Genomic DNA, 19,202 nt, shown 5'->3' with positions numbered 1-19,202 from the left:
ACCAGAAGTGCCTGTAATCTGCCTACAGAAGGAAACAAGGCTGAATAATATCCACACACACACACACACACACACACACACACAGGTTGACCCATGCTGTATCACTACAAAGCCATCTCACACATAGATCAACTACAGATGTTTGCTCAAGATATACATCATCATGTAGAAAGTAGAAAGTATACCCAAATGCTTATATCCAGCAGTAGAAACCTTTCCATAGCCAGACTATTAAAATGAGTTTACTTGTAAAGACTAAATCGTGTGAGAATGAAATACATTGAGAATTTGATTATAAAATAATTATTTAGAGGAAATAAATTCAGTTTTATAACAGCAATAAGGTTGTGCTACTGTGAATAATGTATGCTATCCCTTACAGCACCTTTGAATATTTACATAATTTATTACTTAAATCTAACGTTGAAACAAAATAATTTACGCTATATTACAGTTTTTTTCAAATGCTTACACACAAAATCCTTACTTGTCACACAATTTCTGAAACCTGACACTCAAACACCAGAACCACACACCAAATCTGCAAACCCATACACTAATTCTCAGCCTTTGCCTCAGTTTTCAATTTCATAAAACACTTTTTGCAAACCACAACACACATTTCTCTATTTCTCACACAAATCTAACAGGACATATCTTGATTTTACTTTTTCAAACACAACCTATCAAAATGCCACAGTAATTCATCAATACCTCACACAAACTCCTCACATGTGCAAACACTCACTGCTTTACTTAACACCAACCAATCATGGCTTTAGAATAGGCCTATAAATAGGCCAAAGGTCAAGTTATAGGTTTTTCAGACTGTAATACTGTATTCAGAACCACAAATGCTTACAGTAAAAAATAAATAAATAAAACACACACACACACACACACACACACACACACACACACACACACACACACACACACACGCACACATATATATATATGACTTCATTTCCCACAGACTCCTGCGGCAGTTACTGCTCTTCGCACATGCGCAGTGTGAGGCGCGGGCGCCGCTTCTCTTTGCACATGCGCAGAACACTTCTCTGTGTGCACATGCGGAGTGTGAAATGCGTTTGTAAGATGGCGGTGTGAGCGCGCGGCCTGCTTCTGTATGCGCGAGATTGAGATTCCCGCGGTCATCATTCAAGCACAAGCAGTCGAAACTGTGTGTGTGGGGCGAACGGTTGGCGGGAAATTGTGTGAGGTATGTATATAACTTTATTAAATAGTGGTTTGTTTCACACTGATCCGTGATTCGTCGTATTGATCTTTATTTAAGAGCCGGCCCGTCATTAGCACGTTTAAACCATCGTATTCACACAAACGCACCATATAAACAGATAATCTCGCTGCTAATATAGTATTATGCGATTTGAGTCCGAAATTAATCGATTAAAATCATGTTTGAGCTATTTAATATTCATCTGCCGGTAGTTGCTCAATCTGTCACGTCATTCAAATGAAATGCGCTTCAAAGTCGTAATTAATGACTCATGTTGTTAAAATCTTTGGGAATTTCAGCATTATTTCATTTGTATATATATTATAATGTGATTTTGAATGTTGTCTCTTCTTTAGTGAGTCAAATGTGATTGTTTGGTTGACAGATACAATTTACCTAAATAGGACTCCTTCCTGGTCATGAACTCGAGACCTCAACCGAACCTTGACCTCAACTGATCCACACCGTAGACCTAAACTAACCCTACACCTATTGTGTACTTAAGATCAGAGGATTAAATCAGATGTCTACTAGGATCAGTTGATATTTTAATGTTGATCCAAAATCTCCTGCTGGTGTTACTTGCGTCACAAGCTTCCTTTCCTTTGTAATCTAATCTGGCATTTCTCCATTTAGTTCCAGTTCTAAAGGAAGTTTCAATAATCCCAACTCTGTTTCGTTTGATTTGTCTCTATCGTATTGCCTGACTAAACGTCTGCCATGTATTTTATTTTACAGCTGAGCTGTGATGGCCAAGAGGATTGCAGAGAAAGAGTTGACGGACAGGAACTGGGACCAGGAAGATGAAGGAGAGGAGGTGTGCCACCTTTCAGTATCTACACACTTTCACTGTGAAACGTCTTTACATTCCCAGTGGAAATGCTTTTATCCATAGTGTCTAAAAAGACACTTAACCACTAGCCTATATCCGCTCTGTATCCATCTGCAATCCCAAAACTACTCTGATTTAATTTTACTTGTACATCCTTATGAGAGAGATTTTTACTTTTTAAGATTAAAGAGAGAATAAACTGTTTAAGCGGTAAGTGCTTCAGCCAAAAATACGTGAACGTTTGAATATATTGTCTTTTGTCTTCAGGCAGGAATGTTTTCAGTTGCAACTGAAGATGTGATGAAGAATCGCTCCATCAAGAAAGCCAAGCGTCGTAACGTCGGAGCAGAGGTAACACTCCTCCTGTGTCCTGGCAGGCATCCGGTCATGTGTTTTGAAGGGTGATTTATAGATGAGTTTTGTTGTTTTGTAACAGGGAGAGAGTGGAGGGGCTTTCAAAGCTTTTAAGGGCTTCTCTCTGACATCGGCCGCAGGGACAGCGTCATTCTCTGGCTTTGGTAATGGCGCTGGTTTCAAACCTATGTCCAGCTTGACCAATGGCAGTGTGGCATCAGTGGCTCCATCTTTTGCCAGTTTTAACGTTCCCTCGTTTGCTAAAACTAACAGTGGTAAGTGGGGTTTTTTTTTTTCATTCATGAAAAAAGTTAATTGTAGATGTAATCTAAACAATGATTAAGGTTTATATAGAAATCTTATACAAGTTGTTTAGATGTGTAAATATAACATATTATATACAAGAAGTTAAATATAAAATTAAAAGAGGGTTTTTTTAATGTATTGTGCAGCTTTTTAATGGGGTAACTATCTATGGCCCCATTTACACTGCATGGTTCAAGTGACCCAATTCCAATTTTTTCCTCTCATGTGGCACAGATCGGATATGACCGGTGAACGTGTAAGCAGGAAAAAAACGCATGGATTCCGATTTTCTCAGATCGGATTCAGGCCTCATTCATATGTGGTAATAAATCGGATATGAATCGGATACGTGCATTTGCGTCTGCCATGTAAGCAGACAAATCGGATATTCCCCAGTAAATGTGAGTCATACGTCATTAAAAAAGACACCAACTGCGATCACATGACTTATTAATGCAGCGATGGAGGACGAAGTCTCAACATAGTGGAGTATTTTTTTCTCCGCCTTACGAGAGCAATGTTTTGCTGACCTTTGAAAATAGTGCGGAAAGCAAAACACTGGATAATTAGAGATGCGCGGATGAGCTCCAACATCACCCGAATCCGCAGCCAAAAACAAATCATCCACCCGCACCAATATTTTTGTCTGATTTAAGTATCGTACCCGATGGTCAAATTATGTATTCGTGTTATGCGTGAGGATAAATGGATGATCATCGCTTTCAACAGCGGACTCGAAGCGACGGTTGATGCGTGCATCTCTAATGGTAACATAATACACTGATGAATGAGCGCTGCTTTTAAATGAACATTTATTTAAAATAAAATTTATTTGACAATTTCATTTTCTTAATGGCAAACAGACTTTACTCCCTTGAAACTTAAACTGGAATGGAACATAGGCTACTCATATTTTAGAGAATGTAGTTAATATTTTCGTTAATAATGATTTATCATATCCACCCGCGACCCACCTGAAATTAATCAGAATGTTATTTTTATTAGCCTATTAACCCGCACGATCCGCGGATTATCCACAGAGCCCCCGCGGATATGACCGCGATCCACGCATCACTATAATAATTTTGTCTGCTGCTGCGTCCATTGCATATCGAGCTGTTTTACTTCATTTTCCAGGTCAGAACGTCTACATTTGGTTGTTTTGGCAGTGTATAGTGTAAATGCAAATATCGGATGTGGGTCACTTTTAAAATATGATGTAAGCGGGTCGTCAAAAAAATCGGATATAGTCGGCAAATCGGAATTGGGCATCAAGACCTGCAGTGTAAATGCAGCCTATGATAGATATGACAGAACAAGATAGGCTTTTAATAATCTTTTACCGCGCAAACTGCTTATGTGTGCATAATGTCAATTCATGTCCTCTCACACCAGTGTTGTGATCTAACAAACACCCGGTAGTGATTACCACATCATTTAGGCTGTTCACACTGCGAGCCTTAGTGCTCAATTCCGATTCATTTCTCAGATCCGATTTTTGTATAGCTGTTCACATTGTTGTTTTAAACATGGCCAATATCAGATTCCAGTGCGAACAGATCATGGTACTGAACTGACCCTCATGCGCAAAAGAATGGTAAAAAGACGTCACACAGCAGGCTGCCATATGGAAGAAAACACGTAGGACATTAAATTATTGTGTGATCTGCCGCAGAATCCAGGGAATTAATGCACATGCAATATTAAAAACAAAGATGAGAATGTGAAAAGAGAGTTTTTAAATATTTATGATACGAGCCCCTCGTATCTTGTATCTTTTGTTCTGACACATCACTATCCTTCACTGATTACCTTTCGCAACTGTCTTGATAACTGCAGGTATGCAAAATCTCTATGACTGTTCAGACTGAGGTCGCAATATGTAACTGTACTCTGAACGTAGCCTTAGAAACATCAATAAACTCCATCAAGAGTCATTTTATGCAAATCCACAATATAAAGATCTTTGTAAACCGATCGAGTATGGGAATATTGAATCTCGGAGAGTTTTCCCATGCTGACTGTCATAACCGAAGTATGACTGACAGCCGCAGAGCAGAGAGAGTTTCAGTGAAACTTAAATTAAACGATGTAAATAATCATCTGTCCTTTGATACAGATGTCTCGATTCCGATTCGCAAGATCTCCATTTTCACTTCATCAATTTTACTGGCCCCACCACAAAAAAAGTAGTAAAATAGTTATTGTTTTTGACCCATGTAACCTTGTATTGTAATAAGGTTATGATACCAAAATGTTAGATACCATTGAAATAAAACAAAATGTTAGATTTAAGTGCTTTTCAGGATCTTCAAGTAGTTCTAACAGTAGTTTTCAGGTACAGAAATTGAATAATCAAATATTAAATAGATTTGAATAGTAGCGGTCGAACAATATCACGCCAAGGCCTATATTTGGCGTTTTTTTAATATCTCAGCCGATACATTTTTCTGATTGGCTGGTGTTAGAAGCGGGACTTTTATTTTTGATGGCACACCTGACTTTTATTTTGAGGAGCGGCCCTGAGAACGGTAGTGTCTGAACACAGCGCTCGCATTCTTCTTCATTAGTTTATGGTCTCTGTTAACAACAGTCATATCTCATACATTATTAGACAGAACTTGTTAAACAAAGCAAGTAAACGTTATGCGAAAAAGTATAGCGTTTGCTTTTATTTTATTATTATTAATAGGAACTCAGTACTTTCTGATTTCAAGTCAACATTCAGCAAATTAAGGATGGGCATTTTTCTCAAATATTGCATTCGAATATTCGGGCTCATAAAAATCGAATATTCATTTATTGAAATGACGTTTAACGAGAAAGATGTTACTTTTTTAAGTAGAAATTGTTTTTGAAGTTAAGTTAAAATTTGTCACCATTTCTGAACAAGCTTACGATTAGGCAATATACACAAGCTTGCTATATATATCTTAAGGTTTTCTTTTAGTTGAAAACATTAAACAATGTGTAAACTAGTAGTCGACCAATATTGTTTTTTTTGATGGCCGATGCCGATATCTTAGAGAGCAGTTACAATTACAATCAAATGATTATAAATTACAATTTTAATCACAATTGCAATTGATTACAATTACAATCAAATGACCAGTTACAATCAAATGATTATTGATTTTTTTTTTTTTTTTGTTATTTAGACGTACAGCACATATGCTGTGCTATTATTTGTCATGAAGCGAAAGAGTCGTGCGCTGACAGTACTGCTCATTCCACCTTCATAAATAATCCAGTTGTTTGTGGCTCACTATGGATATTCATTGTCTATTTTGGGCAGATCTCCACAGCTTTTGTATTTGTGCTTTATTCAGTTGGCAATCACAGAGACTGTTTACCCCATCAACCACAAACTGGTATTTTTGTGTTGTGGCACCAACCAAGTCTGACATGATCCCCAGCAGTGAACACTTTTAATAATGAGAATTAGCTTTCATTACACTCATGAGTTTGAACTGTCACACAACCAATGAGATTCATTAGTGCACCACAAGTTTTGACAAGACATTTTTACGTTATTAATTGCCTAGTTATGCATATTTGTTCTCTAAATTGTTTCTGACTGATAGGACATGTATTTCTATGTCAAAACAATTAAGTCATCAAAAAAGATTTAAATGTCATCCAAAATGTTTTCAGGTAACTTTATAAATGAATATTGCCATCAGAATTTTAATCTTTTGATTTTATATTGATGTTTGAAGGGGTAAATTATAAAGTATAATAAGTCGGGCATTGAAACAAAATTCAACATTCTGGTTCTGATTCAATATGTAATACATGGGTTGGCAATATATAATTGATGTTAACTCAGACCAGAGTAGTAATAATATTTAATGTAATATGGTTTTGTTCAATTGTTCTATCACCAAAAAACAACATAAGGTGAAGTGTTTAGATTTCCCAAAGCTTTATGTATATTCTCAATCTACTTTTGAGATTTTATTCCTATCTTGATCTAATGCCATTTTTTAAAATGTATTTCTTAAACATTTTGATACCTGGCTAGTAGAGGTTTAACGGTATTCAAACTGAACTGGAAATACTCATGGCGTATCGAACGCGCCCAGCTCTAGCCCATTGTTGAGGTTTACCGTATGTCACAAAACTAGTTTTTCTTCCTTGACATTTGATGAAATCGTAATTAGGGGTGTAACGGTACACGTATTAGTCTCGTGAATTTTCATGTCTTGTGTACAAGGCGAATACAGCGTTGTAGCCTAACACCATTAACTAACAAGACAGCTTATTGCAATTATTGGTACTTTCAACAAGAAACAAAGTGCTATTTTTTTTAATTATGTCCATTTTATCACGTAATTCAAACAATAGGCTAAATGCTGTTTAGACTCTTTAATGTGGCGTGGCTGATCACTATATAGGTGTCTATATAGGTAAAAGCAGCGCAGCATGGGTGATCACGATCATCTCTTCCTAATAAACGTGAATGAACATCTGAAGGTATGTTCAAAGATACAGTACAACTTACTGAAACATATCATATCTCATGTAATCGCTCAGTGTTTTAACTGCGGAAAGACAGCAGTAAAACAGCTTTAAAACAATATCCCATGTAGCATTACATTTACCTCAGGAAGACCATTCAATGTCCACAGCTTGTTAGTCAGCTAGAGAAATTAACTCTTCATTAAATTTATGCTCTATATTAGCCTATATATATTAATTTTATTTTACTTAACCTGTTAGTGATTTCTTGATTATTTAATGTCTGTTTAAAATATCTGTCATGAAATGACTTTCAACAACGAATTGGAGTAAAAACATAATTAAATGTAGAAGTTAATGCAAAAACTGCCTTATGTGCAGTTTACATGTTTGCACACAGTTTGTTATTTGAGTGTTCCAACTTAATTTAGCCAAATAGTCTGGGCTCTGTTGTTAACCTTTAATATTATAATAGCTAATGTGCAAGTAAGGGCTCCCTATAGACCATTTTGCAAGATGTAAACAACACTGGTCCAGAAACACTTCCTGTTTCAGTTTGTAACTGGTTTCTTTATTTCACATGTAAAGAAAACATCTTAAAGATGTTTGTTTAACTTTTTGATTCAGTTTTATATGTTCTGTTGGTTGTATTTTATCCCAACGTTTATGTAGTGTTAAAAAACTGAAACAGGAAGTGCTTCTGGACCAGTGTTGTTTACATCTTGCAAAATGGTCTATATAGTTTACAGCATTAGCAGAGATATTTTTTTATCCTTACGAAACAAAGTTATGACGCTCAAAGTTCAAAGCAAAGGGAAATATTTTATTTGAAAGAAATCGTTTTTTAAGGACTACAACAAACGGCTGGTAGGGACTATTCCTCCTGGGTTAGTGACATCATGAACCCTAAAATTTACATAATCCCCGCCCCAGAACACGATTTATAGATTATCAAGACAGAATATGCTAATTAATGACTAGAAGATAACTATTCATAAGCTACATAAATTTGCCAACTAACCATTCAGAAATGTTGTCTACATGTTGTCACTTCTTCTTTTGAGTCTTTCCATCTTTCTGATTTTGGGTTGAGCATAAAAGGCTAAAAGTTTTTGAAATTTTCAGTGCATGCCTGTGTGAGGTAAAAGGACACAAGCTGTTGAAACTCCAGCAGCTCATTTGCATTTAAAGGGACAGACAAAAACTGTGTTTTTGCTCACCTTCAAAAAGCGACAATTTTAACATGCTATATAAAAATATCTGTGGGGTATTTTGAGCTAAAACATCACATACACACTCTGGGGACATCAAACACTTATTTTACATCTTTCAAAATGTGCATTATACCACCCCTTTAATAGAAAAAAGCAATTTTTTATATTGCCCCCCCATTAGTTACACCCCTACTGGTGACACAAGAATGTAACCCCCCAGTTAACATTTATAAGAGAATCATAATTTTACCCCACTACCTTTTAGTGTTCTTATATAGGCCATGACGTAGCATTGAATTGGCCGGCCAACACACTGTGAAGTCAGAGAGGGAGGGTGGGCGGCAGTCGTCACACTGTTAGAAATGCTGCCTCTTCAGAGCTCTTAGTCACCCAGTGTCTCTCTCTTCATCCTCAGGTCCCTTAACCTTCAACAGCTCCACCCCCTCCAAGCCCACGGATGATGTCACCTCCAACGGCTCCGCCCCCAGCAGTAAAGAGTACAACCGTCAGCTCACCGCGCTCAACTGCTCCGTGCGCGACTGGATCACCAAACACGTCAACGACAACCCCCTGTGTGACCTCAACCCCATCTTCCGGGACTACGAGCGACACCTGGCCAGCATCGAGAGGAAATACGGCACGTCAGACAGTGGGGCGGAGAAGCGGCTTGTGTCGAGCGGAGCAGGAACCGCCGTCTCCAGTCCTGCTGTCAGTGGAGCAGCACCGCAGCTCTTCTCCTTTAAAGACAAGGATGATGACAAACCAGCAGCTGTGGCGGCTCCGGGCGTCTCTTTTAATTTCGGCCAGAAGGTGGACAGCTCTGTGCTCGGTGCGCTGACGTCCAGTGGAGCGCCGTCTTTCTCCTTCTCCACCTCCTCCTCCTCAGGCGTGTCGGTGTTTGGATCAGCAGTCAGTAGTGTCAGTCCTGCGGTGTCAGCCAGCAACAGCCAGACTGCAGGTGTGTGTGTTCACTTGTTCACTAATACAGCAAGTGCACTGATTCATAGGTTTGTGCTGTAAGGTCGTAAGTGGTGTTTAGTTTATTTCATGGCATCTTTCTGTTTCATTTCAGTCTAGTGGAATATAGGGTTTATTAGGCTATTTTTCTTGATATATTAGCTGTTTGAGCTATAGGGAAATTGTGTAATGGTACATTTCAGTTGAAATGTCGGAGAAAATGTTTATTCTTTCTGTAGAGATTCTGCAGAAATGGACCATGTTTAAAGGAATAGTTTACTTAAAAATTAAAATTTTGTCATTTAGTCAAGTTGTTTCAAACCTGTATTAATTTCTTTCTTCTGCTGAACACAAAGGATGATATTTTGAAGAATGTCATCAACCAAACAGTTGTTGACCCCACTGACTTCCATCAACTGTCTGGTTTACTGACATTCTTCAAAATATCATCCTTTGTGTTCAGCAGAAGAAACAACTTGAGTAAATGACAAAATTTAAATTAAGTGAACTATTCCTTTAACATACCTGAGTTATGCTTCTCTATAATCACGGAACATCATTCATCTGCTTACAGAAAAGGGCGAAATAATGTTTATACAATAATTCAAGATGCACCTAACAACTATTTTGATAGTAGTTTATAAGATTTAAAAAATCCAGATTTTTTTTTTAGATTTGGGATAAAATGGTTTTAAATAAATATGAGAAAAACACATCTTTAAAAACTTCCCCAATTTTGCACAGTATTTTTCTTTTGAAATATATGCAAATCGAAGGCTGTAAAAAATGTAAAAGCATGAATATATGCTGTTGTGTGCGCATATATACGTATATATATATATATATATATATATATATATATATATATATATATATATATATATATATATATATATATATATATATATATATATATATATATATATATTTTTTTTTTTTTTTTTTTTTTTACATGTTGCATTTTATAATATTAGTAATGAAGTCAACACCATTATTCAATATCCTGCAGAAACTATCGATGTACATAAATAATAGTCTAAAAAGGTCATAAAACAAAGTTTCAACATGGCTGTAACGCAATAGTCAGTCATTTTTCTCTTTGGACAAAACGTTATGTGGAATGGAGGTGCATGTTTTCAATATCCACTGGCTAAATCATCTGTACCTTCCTGAGGGGAAGAACACGCGTTCAAGATAAATGTGACTGATGAAGGGTGTAATTGTTACTGAAATTGTTACATTTTTGATTTTTATCCATTAGAACTTGCAGATGACATGATTGTGCTCTAACAGAACACACTTATAACAAGAATATTTATGATTATTGCGCAAATGCTGATAACGCATATAAAATCAGCAGAAGTCAGGCTCACATTTAGAGTATCAGTCAGCACATTTCAGTAAAATGCTGCAACATGATTTTTCATGTGAATTTCCTGTGCTTCTGTTTTAGATGAAAATGGGGAAGAATCAGAGGAGCCGCCTGTTCCTGTGGTGAAAGAGATCAAGGAGAAAGATGCCTTCTACTCCAAAAAGTACACATCATGTACCCGTCACTCTTTAAACACAACACCCGTGTCTCTCGTATATGTTATGTTTCAAACTGATCTTTCCGCAGGTGTAAGCTGTTTTATAAGAAGGACGGAGAGTTTAAGGAGAAGGGGGTCGGGACGCTGCATCTGAAGATGGTGGCTGAGAGCAAACTTCAGTTGTTAGTGCGCGCCGACACAAACCTGGGTAAGTAATCTTGCATACATGCATACATCAGTCAACTGAAGCAAGATCCTTGACATTGTCTGTAAAGAACCTTTTTAGGCTGATTATATTGATGACAATATTCAGGCTCTGTTAATTGTGAGATGTAAATTGTGTGATTAAAAATTCACAATTACAAGAAATAATCAGTTACCACTTTCTCAATGGCACCTTTTTATCATATTAAGTGTGAAATAAAATTGCAGTTGTAAAGTTGAAAGGTACATGGTGTGTTTGTTGGCCATGATTAGAGAAGATCTGGATCCCCCTGCAGGATATTTCATGAAATGCAGTCATCTAGCTTGTAGTTTAAAGTGATAGTTCACTCAAAAATGAAAATTCTGTCATTACTCACCCTCATGTCGTTCCAAACTAGGGATGTAACGGTATGAAAATTTCATATCACGATTATCAGTATTATCACGGTTTTGTTAAAATGAGATGAAAATGTAAAAAAAACAAAACAAATACGCACACATTTCACCAAGTTTTATACTTGGAAATCAACAAAATTAGCAGCTCTATGCACTTTTTTTTTAAGCATACACATTAAATTATATGACCGTCGTCAATAGTAACACATTATAATAGCGCATATCTCTTCTATCACCGTGGACGCGCTCTCTCGTTTCATTAAAATGCTATTATAAATTAGGTTAGTGGATAATTCACCAGCAAATGTTATTATAGTAAAAAAAAAAAAAAAAAAAAAACATTTAGTTTGGAACAAATAAAAGGTAAAATGTTCCACATTGCTCTTTGTATTGTTATAAAATACATTGATGAAAAACAAATAAATGTATTTACATATACTATAAAATGAAAGACATTTATTTTGAATGTATAGTGCAGCTTTTTCATGAGGCAACAATATTTGATGGGTAGGACAGAACAAGACCATTAATAATCTTAATCTATCATTGGGCAAAAGTATTATAGGCCTAATGTGAAAGGCTTCAATATAGAGCACATCCCATGCACAGAATGATGCGCTTGAAGCAACATGGAGTCATTACACGCAGCGCTTCGCATTGAATGAAAAGAGGAAAAACAAACGCCCTTTTATGAAAAACCATAGACCTTTTTCTACAAATAAAGTATAATAATAGGAACATTGATCTTGGAGTGAGTTTCCTCGTCTTACTGTTGTAACCGAACGCGACATGCTGTTTGAATTCTGAATGGACGGAGAATGACTGAGGAGAGATGAGTTTCCATTAACTTTAACAACTTAAATATTCATTTGTACCTCACATTAAGCTATTAAATGGCTTCAGAAATCTTGGAATATAGTGCATGAAAACTTTATGGTGCTTTACAATATTTTTTAATATTTTAAGTGGGGTTTAAAGAGACTAGTACGTACAATACCGGACGTCACCGAGAAGCTGCAGCCGCGGTGGGGAGTATTATGGGTGATGAATCTCCCGAGTGCTGTCACTGCTTTCCGCCACAAAAAAACAATGTTGCACTGCCGCTGCGCCTGATGATGGACAGGATTTACTGCGAGTTTTCAAAATCACCATAATCAAACACAGTTTTTGTGATAATTAAATTTTAAATGATAATCCTAACCATCAGGACATTTTATCGTGGTATATCGTGAAACCGGTAATTAGGGGTGCAAACGGTACAGATAGCCCACGGTACGGTCCGTACCTCGGTTTTTGGGCCACGGTCTCGGTTCGGTTTCGGTACATGTTTTGTGCAGAAAGAGACTGCTATTTCATCCCAAAAATATGTTTTATTTTTCTTATGAGCATAAACAGAATGTCACAGTAGGAAGAACATCAATGTATGGAATAAATTAACACTCTAGTCTGTACTGAACAACACTAAGTAATACAACCTCTTCAACTATCACTTATATGAAATACAAAATGTAAACAAACACACTTCAAAATATTCAAGTGGATCCCAATTCCAAACCTTGATAACTGGTATATGAAGTGATCAATGTGAAAGAAAAAGTGCACTTTTACCTTTAACAGACATAAATTAGCTTGTGCTTTGAATAAAAAAAAGCAGAGCAAAATAATATAATAAAAAAAACACTGCATTCAGGATACAAAGTGCAATGTTATTTACTCATCCACTATTGAGAGATTCTTGTGCAAAAAGATGAGTCTATCAACACTGTCTGGTGCAAGGCGAGACCGGTTGGCAGCACTAACGATGTCCCCAGCAGTGGAGAAAATTCTCAACTTTTTAGAATGCCGCAAGCGCACCGTAGGTCACGTGACAAGAACCAACCATAGCGCGGTTGCTTTAGCAACGACAGACGCCTCCGGAGCGCAACCGCCCTTGCGCTTTGGAAAAAGGAGAACGCGGCGCGCCTACCGTTTTCTACGCGTTTTTAGGCGCGATATGTGAACGGCGCCTAAAGCAAAAACTAAAAGGATCAGCGCGAACTCAATGGCAAAACCGAAGTCCCGCGGGACACGAGGGTAGATTGTACCGTGCAGGGCTGACCGAACGGTCCGGGATTTTACCGTGTACCGTTGCATCCCTACCGGTAATCGTCCCATCCATAGACTTTAGGGCTGGACCCGAATATTTGAATATTCGTTGGGTGGGTTGGTATTCGATTTGAAAATTTGACATTCAAAGAATCTTTTTTTTTTTTTTTTTTTTTTTTTTTTGCACACCTGGGATCCCCCGCCCTTGAATAAGGCCAACGACACACTGGCTGCGTGGCGTGAGCGTCTCAGCTAAGTGGCATGTCCGTTTTTATTTAGGCTCCCATGTTAACAGGTTGGAGTTTGCACACTGCCTGCGTGAGACACGCGGCGCGGCTCGAGCCACGCGGAAAACGCGTGCATGCTAGAAATAGAACCGACGACTAAGTGTTCCAGGCTTCCAGTAACGGGAGTGTTCTCGCGCAGAACAGCGGAGTTTTGTTTTTCTTTATTTAAATCAACCCTTTACTGTGTCAGTAATTTGTTAGTCAGAAAAATATTAGACTACCTTAAAAGTATTGCTTAAGTTAACAGTGCGTTTTATATCACTAGTGCAGTGTCCGTTAGGAGCATATAAGCCCTGCCCGCGTGAGGTGCACCGCTTCCCGCTCGTGCTGTTCTGTAGTTTACTAAAAGTTTATTAATTCCGAATGTCGCGTCTCGCGTGTCCATCTATATTGCACCAAATGTGACACTGCACTCCCTTGTGAAGTCGATTGGATGAACGGTTCTCGAAATAATCAAAATGCAAACGGACAGACAGACACATAGAGAATACTGCCTTTATTAGAGAGAATATGTTCAGCACCCTCTCTCCGAAGCTTCGAATATTCAATGTTCATTATTACCAAAGCTTCGAAGCTCAAAAAATGGTATTCGGACCAGCCCTAATAGACTTTCGATCATCTTCAGAACACAAATGAAGAACTTTTTGATGAAATCTGAGAGCTTTCTGTCCCTCCATTGACAGCTACGCATGCAACTGACACTTTGACGCTTCAAAAAGTTCATAAAGAGATCATCAAAAATAATTCCAAAAAATAATATCCATATGATTTGAGTGGTTTAGTCCAAATTTTCTAAAGAGACTCGGATCGCTTTATGATGAACAGATTGAATTGAGGCTTTTATTCTCATATAAACATTGATTCGTTTTATGATCTCTTTATGAACTTTTTGAAGCGTCAAAGTGTCAGTTGTGTAGCTGTCAATGAAGGGACAGAAAGCTCTCAGATTTCATTTAAAAGTCTTATGGGTTTTGAACAACATGAGGGTGAGTTAATAATTACAAAATTTTCATTTCTGGGTATTATTATTATTATTATTATTATTAATAATAATAATAAGACCTTATATTATATTATATTATATTATATTATATTATTAGTCATAGCCAGGAGGGCTGCGGATGATATCGGTCAACACAGTTGTCAAGTCACTGAAATATACCCAGATTTTGTGTTAAATAAATGTATTAAATAATGGGTATTGTTTATATGCAATATTTTAAAATATATTCAAACAGTTTTTTTGTTTATTTTTTGTAAATAAATCAGATAAAAGCGGCCTTGGTGAGCAATGCAGAAGATGCATGCATTACAAATCTTAATCCAAGCTTTTGACCAGTACTGTAAAAACAGTAAAAATCACACTACTGGTCAAAAGTTTGGATTCATTTTTTATATTTATATATTTTTATATTATAATTTTTCTCTAATTAGTAAATATATAGGTAAAATTGCTGGGTTTTTTTATTTGTTTTTTTTTTATTATTTTAAATATTCTTGAATGAAATTATGGTTCCTCTGCAGGGCTCAACGTTAAGGATTTTTTTCTACTGGCCCAGTCGGGCCAGTGGTTAATATTTTTATTTTTAAATAAATAAAATAGGCCTAGTTTTTGACCCATAACCTTAATAAATTCGGTCGTGACAACAAAAACTACTAGCCTAACTCATAAATTTCAAATGTTGTAAAAGACAAGTAAACTGTCAGTACTGAAATAAAAATTACGAGCACAAATACAATTGAACAAATAAAATAAACAACGTTTTTCAGGCAAGTATACCAGTAAAAAGATCAGGCAAGTGACAGTTGCTTCAACTTTCCCGAGTGACGTTTACGATTGACGCAGTCCTTATTGTCGAGCCCTGCCTCCAAATTCACCTATTACCTAGGCTACATTTTAAGAGATATGCATCATAACTAAATCTTTCTGGCTATTTGATGTGTGCTTTACTGGCTCTTCTGGTTCTTCATAGGGAACATCTTGCTGAACATCATGGTGCCCTCTTCCATGCCCTGCTCACGAACTGGCAAAAACAACGTGATGGTGGTGTGTGTGCCAAACCCTCCCGTTGACGACAAGAACCCCAGCACACCCATCCCGCTGCTCGTGCGTGTGAAAACGGCAGAGGATGCAGACGAACTGCATGGGATCCTGCAGGAAAAGAAAGCCTAACGCATCATCCACCCTCGTTCTTACGTGTTTGACTGAACGTGGCTCTCGCACGACCCACACATCTACTCTGTCCGTCTGATCTAGAACTGTTCTTTTGCGTCCCGTTAATCGTCTAGAAGAGTGATGAAAACCAATGGGTTCTTCTACTGTGAAATCACTCGTGGTCCTACTGTAAACGCTGCTCATCGTATCAGAGAGGCCACATGTTATAGCAAAGACACGAGTCTGGATTCATCGACATTCCTTTGAGTTTTAATTTAGCTGCTATTTAAGGAATTCTTCGAGGTTTAGACAGAGCCGACTGTTTTACGTGGATTGATTTGATTTGTTTTTAATTGGGAATCATTTTTCAGAGGCAAGTACGTGTAAGATCTTTTCTGTACGGTTTTCCAATGCTTGCTGGAGGAGTAATTAGAGGTCAGTATTACATTTGAAATGTTTTTTTTTTTGTTTTTTTTTTTTGAACAATATATGCATCAGATTTCCACTGCTCTAATCAAAAATAATCCCCCACAGTTCTTCATAGGAGGAAGTGATCAGATATACCTGGTGATTTAATATATATATTTTTTTATATGGCTCATTTTCTCGCAGTACTTGCTGTAATGGTATTTATTTTGGTTGAGGGCATGTGTGGATGTATGTAAACCACAGAACTGCTGAGGTTGAGAATGAATGCTGGCTTTATGGCAGTCTGTCCTGAAGATGACCTGGAAGTTTTGTTTTGTTTTTGTTTTTCCTGTAAGTGGCCTTTTTTACTGCCTTACACAATGAGGTATGTGTTTAAAGTGTTGAGCAGCACTCGATCTACCTTACATTCATTTACTGGTGAATAAATCAACTGAACCTGACAAATGACTCGTTTCATTTCCAGCAACATGGCAATAGAAATGGTTCTTTGGCACAAATTAATTTCCCACTTACTGACCTCGACCGAATCGAACAATTAAAGGGATAGTTCACTCTCATGTTCCAAACCTGTATCAGTTTCTTCTGTTGAACAAAAGATATAGTGAAGATATATACCATTAATTAAATGCTTTGTGCGTTTAATGCTTTTATCGCTTTTATAAGCACAAAGTTCCCCAACGGACCAATTATCTGCGTATTATGACTGTTTATTTGTCTGTGCTTGAGTGGCGTGCGCGAATCACAGTATACTCTGCGCGCGTTCACCAGCGCGCTACAAAAGTGTGATAAGATTTGCGCAAGCCATTGCGACGCTGATGTGCAACTTATTTGAAATCTATTGAGAATTTGCTGCTTTAAAACACAATGGAGAATTTCAAACATAATCTAAAACAGCCACATAAACTAAAAAAGACTAATGAAAAGGAGAAAACATCATCCTGCACCAACATACATTAGAAAGCTTTTCATACTCATGACCACCTTTACTAGTTTATCAAATTCTATTGTTTGTATTGTGGTAAATTTTGACTAACTTGTAGAATTTATAATAGATTAGCCTATTTGTTAATGGATTAGATTTTTCAATAAATGATTTATTACAACTGTGGCATGTTGTGTATATATAGTTTCTGAATGTGAAGGTAGCTATTACAACTGAAAAAAGGAAGAAAAAAAGTTAACATTGGCCATAGCATGGTAATGCGGAGCCATCAATGGTTTTACCTGTAATTATGTCCTTACTGTAACAAATGCAGCCTTATTGTTAAACAATTACAAGACCTATGTCACTTTTTAGGCCAAGTACAAGTTCGAATCAAGAGGACCTTCTTAAAATATTTACTAAACAATGGGTTTTTCCCGATATGTGTTCTGTTAATGACAGATATTAGGAAAAACCTGGCTTTCAGATATTCCAAGAGATGAAAATAAATGTACATTTTCAAAATAAGAAAATGTTAAAGTTAGTTTGACCCCATGACACTTTGATTAAAAAATTCTGTGAAACTGATACTGTTTTTAGGTGCTTGAATAAAATAAAATACATTAGTATCCTATGTAAACAAGTAAACGCTACCTAGGCTATTACTTTATTGCAGTTATGTTATCAATGCATGTGCAATTTGCAAAAAATAAATGAACAAACAAATAAATGAATCTCATGAGGGAGCATGTCCCAGGACACAGATAAACGGTTCACACTTCAACTGTTCAACTTCAGACCAAAACTTCACCCTTGCCGACATTCTTCAGAATATCTTCTTTTGTGTTCAACAGAAGAAAGAAACTCATACAGGTTTGGAACAACACGAGGGTGTGTAAATGATGACAGAATTTTCATTTTTGGGTGAACCATTCTAAATCTAAAGATTTATACAATCATAAATTGTATCATAAATCATAATTAAGTCTGTTGTATTTGATAATTTATTGTAGAAAAATACTTTTTTATTTCATAACAACACACAATAAGATTCTGCCTTCAACCTTTTTAACCATATTTCCACTTAGAAGAGTACAACTACAAACCAACATTTGATCAAATGAATTGCTAGTACTAATCAATAGTTCACCCAACAAATAAATTGTCATTATTTTCACACCTCCATTTGATTCCAAAGCTGTGAAACACGAAAGATACTTTGATGAATGAATTTGGTGATCACTGACCATTTTATAGACGGGGTAGTAAACCTCTTATTAAATAAGTTAAAAGTTAAATATAACAGCTTGTGCATTGTTTGGTGTTACTGACCCTTGGTTTTATGCGTTTAGAGGATGAACAACATGTTCTGAAAGTTAAGCACACACTTTCACAGGCATTTACTATGACTATCTGTAGATTTATGTTGTATGGTCAAGCACCAAGAAGAATCAGTTGAAGTGCTGCCCCCTTGTGTTTCTGTGAGTTTGGACAGGACTGACTAAAGCCTGATGGTGTCTAGACCTTCAGCCAGCCGGCCATCAATATTTAGGAATATTACAAAATTTGTAAAGGAGTGAAACTTGCAAAATGAGGGGGACGGCAATATTATTTTTTGGTAATTATTCAAATTAAAATAGATTTTCACTATAAGGAATTGACATTATTCTAACTTTAAAATGCACAAACTTTTCTTCAGGGAGAGCATTTCCCCCGGACCCCCCTAGAGGAACCTCCAGACCCCACAGTCTCACTAAATCCTGTGGGGAACACTGTTTATTCTATGAACAACATTCCAGCATAGTATAAAGTTTGGTTTTAAGTTAGTAAG

General features: G+C 36.8%; 1 protein-coding gene across 1 annotated transcript; it reads left to right on the top strand.

Annotated features, from left to right (window-relative positions):
• The first annotated feature begins 1,040 nt into the window (after positions 1 to 1,040).
• Positions 1,041 to 16,893, top strand: nup50 (nucleoporin 50). Its single transcript, XM_081364399.1, has 8 exons — positions 1,041 to 1,222; positions 1,979 to 2,057; positions 2,340 to 2,423; positions 2,509 to 2,701; positions 8,823 to 9,365; positions 10,818 to 10,899; positions 10,983 to 11,101; positions 15,839 to 16,893. The coding sequence occupies exons 2-8, from the start codon at positions 1,989 to 1,991 to the stop codon at positions 16,036 to 16,038; spliced, it is 1,290 nt and encodes a 429-aa protein (XP_081220525.1). The 5' UTR covers positions 1,041 to 1,222; positions 1,979 to 1,988; the 3' UTR covers positions 16,039 to 16,893.
• Positions 16,894 to 19,202: the final 2,309 nt, after the last annotated feature.

This window comes from Scardinius erythrophthalmus, assembly GCF_964197995.2.
Source record: "Scardinius erythrophthalmus genome assembly, chromosome: 4".
Taxonomy (NCBI): Eukaryota; Metazoa; Chordata; class Actinopteri; order Cypriniformes; family Leuciscidae; genus Scardinius; species Scardinius erythrophthalmus.
The sequence above is the reverse complement of the archived record's forward strand: the minus strand, read 5'-3'. Positions and strand labels throughout refer to the sequence as shown.

What these genes read in the sequence shown, in the direction of transcription:
- nup50 (XM_081364399.1), top strand. Translation starts at nt 1,989, where the DNA reads ATGGCCAAGAGGATTGCAGAGAAAGAGTTGACGGACAGGAACTGGGAC. An exon ending in GTTTGCTAAAACTAACAGTG is followed by an intron (nt 2,702 to 8,822) that starts GTAAGTGGGGTT and finishes CTTCATCCTCAG; the next exon opens with GTCCCTTAACCTTCAACAGC. An exon ending in GATGCCTTCTACTCCAAAAA is followed by an intron (nt 10,900 to 10,982) that starts GTACACATCATG and finishes ATCTTTCCGCAG; the next exon opens with GTGTAAGCTGTTTTATAAGA.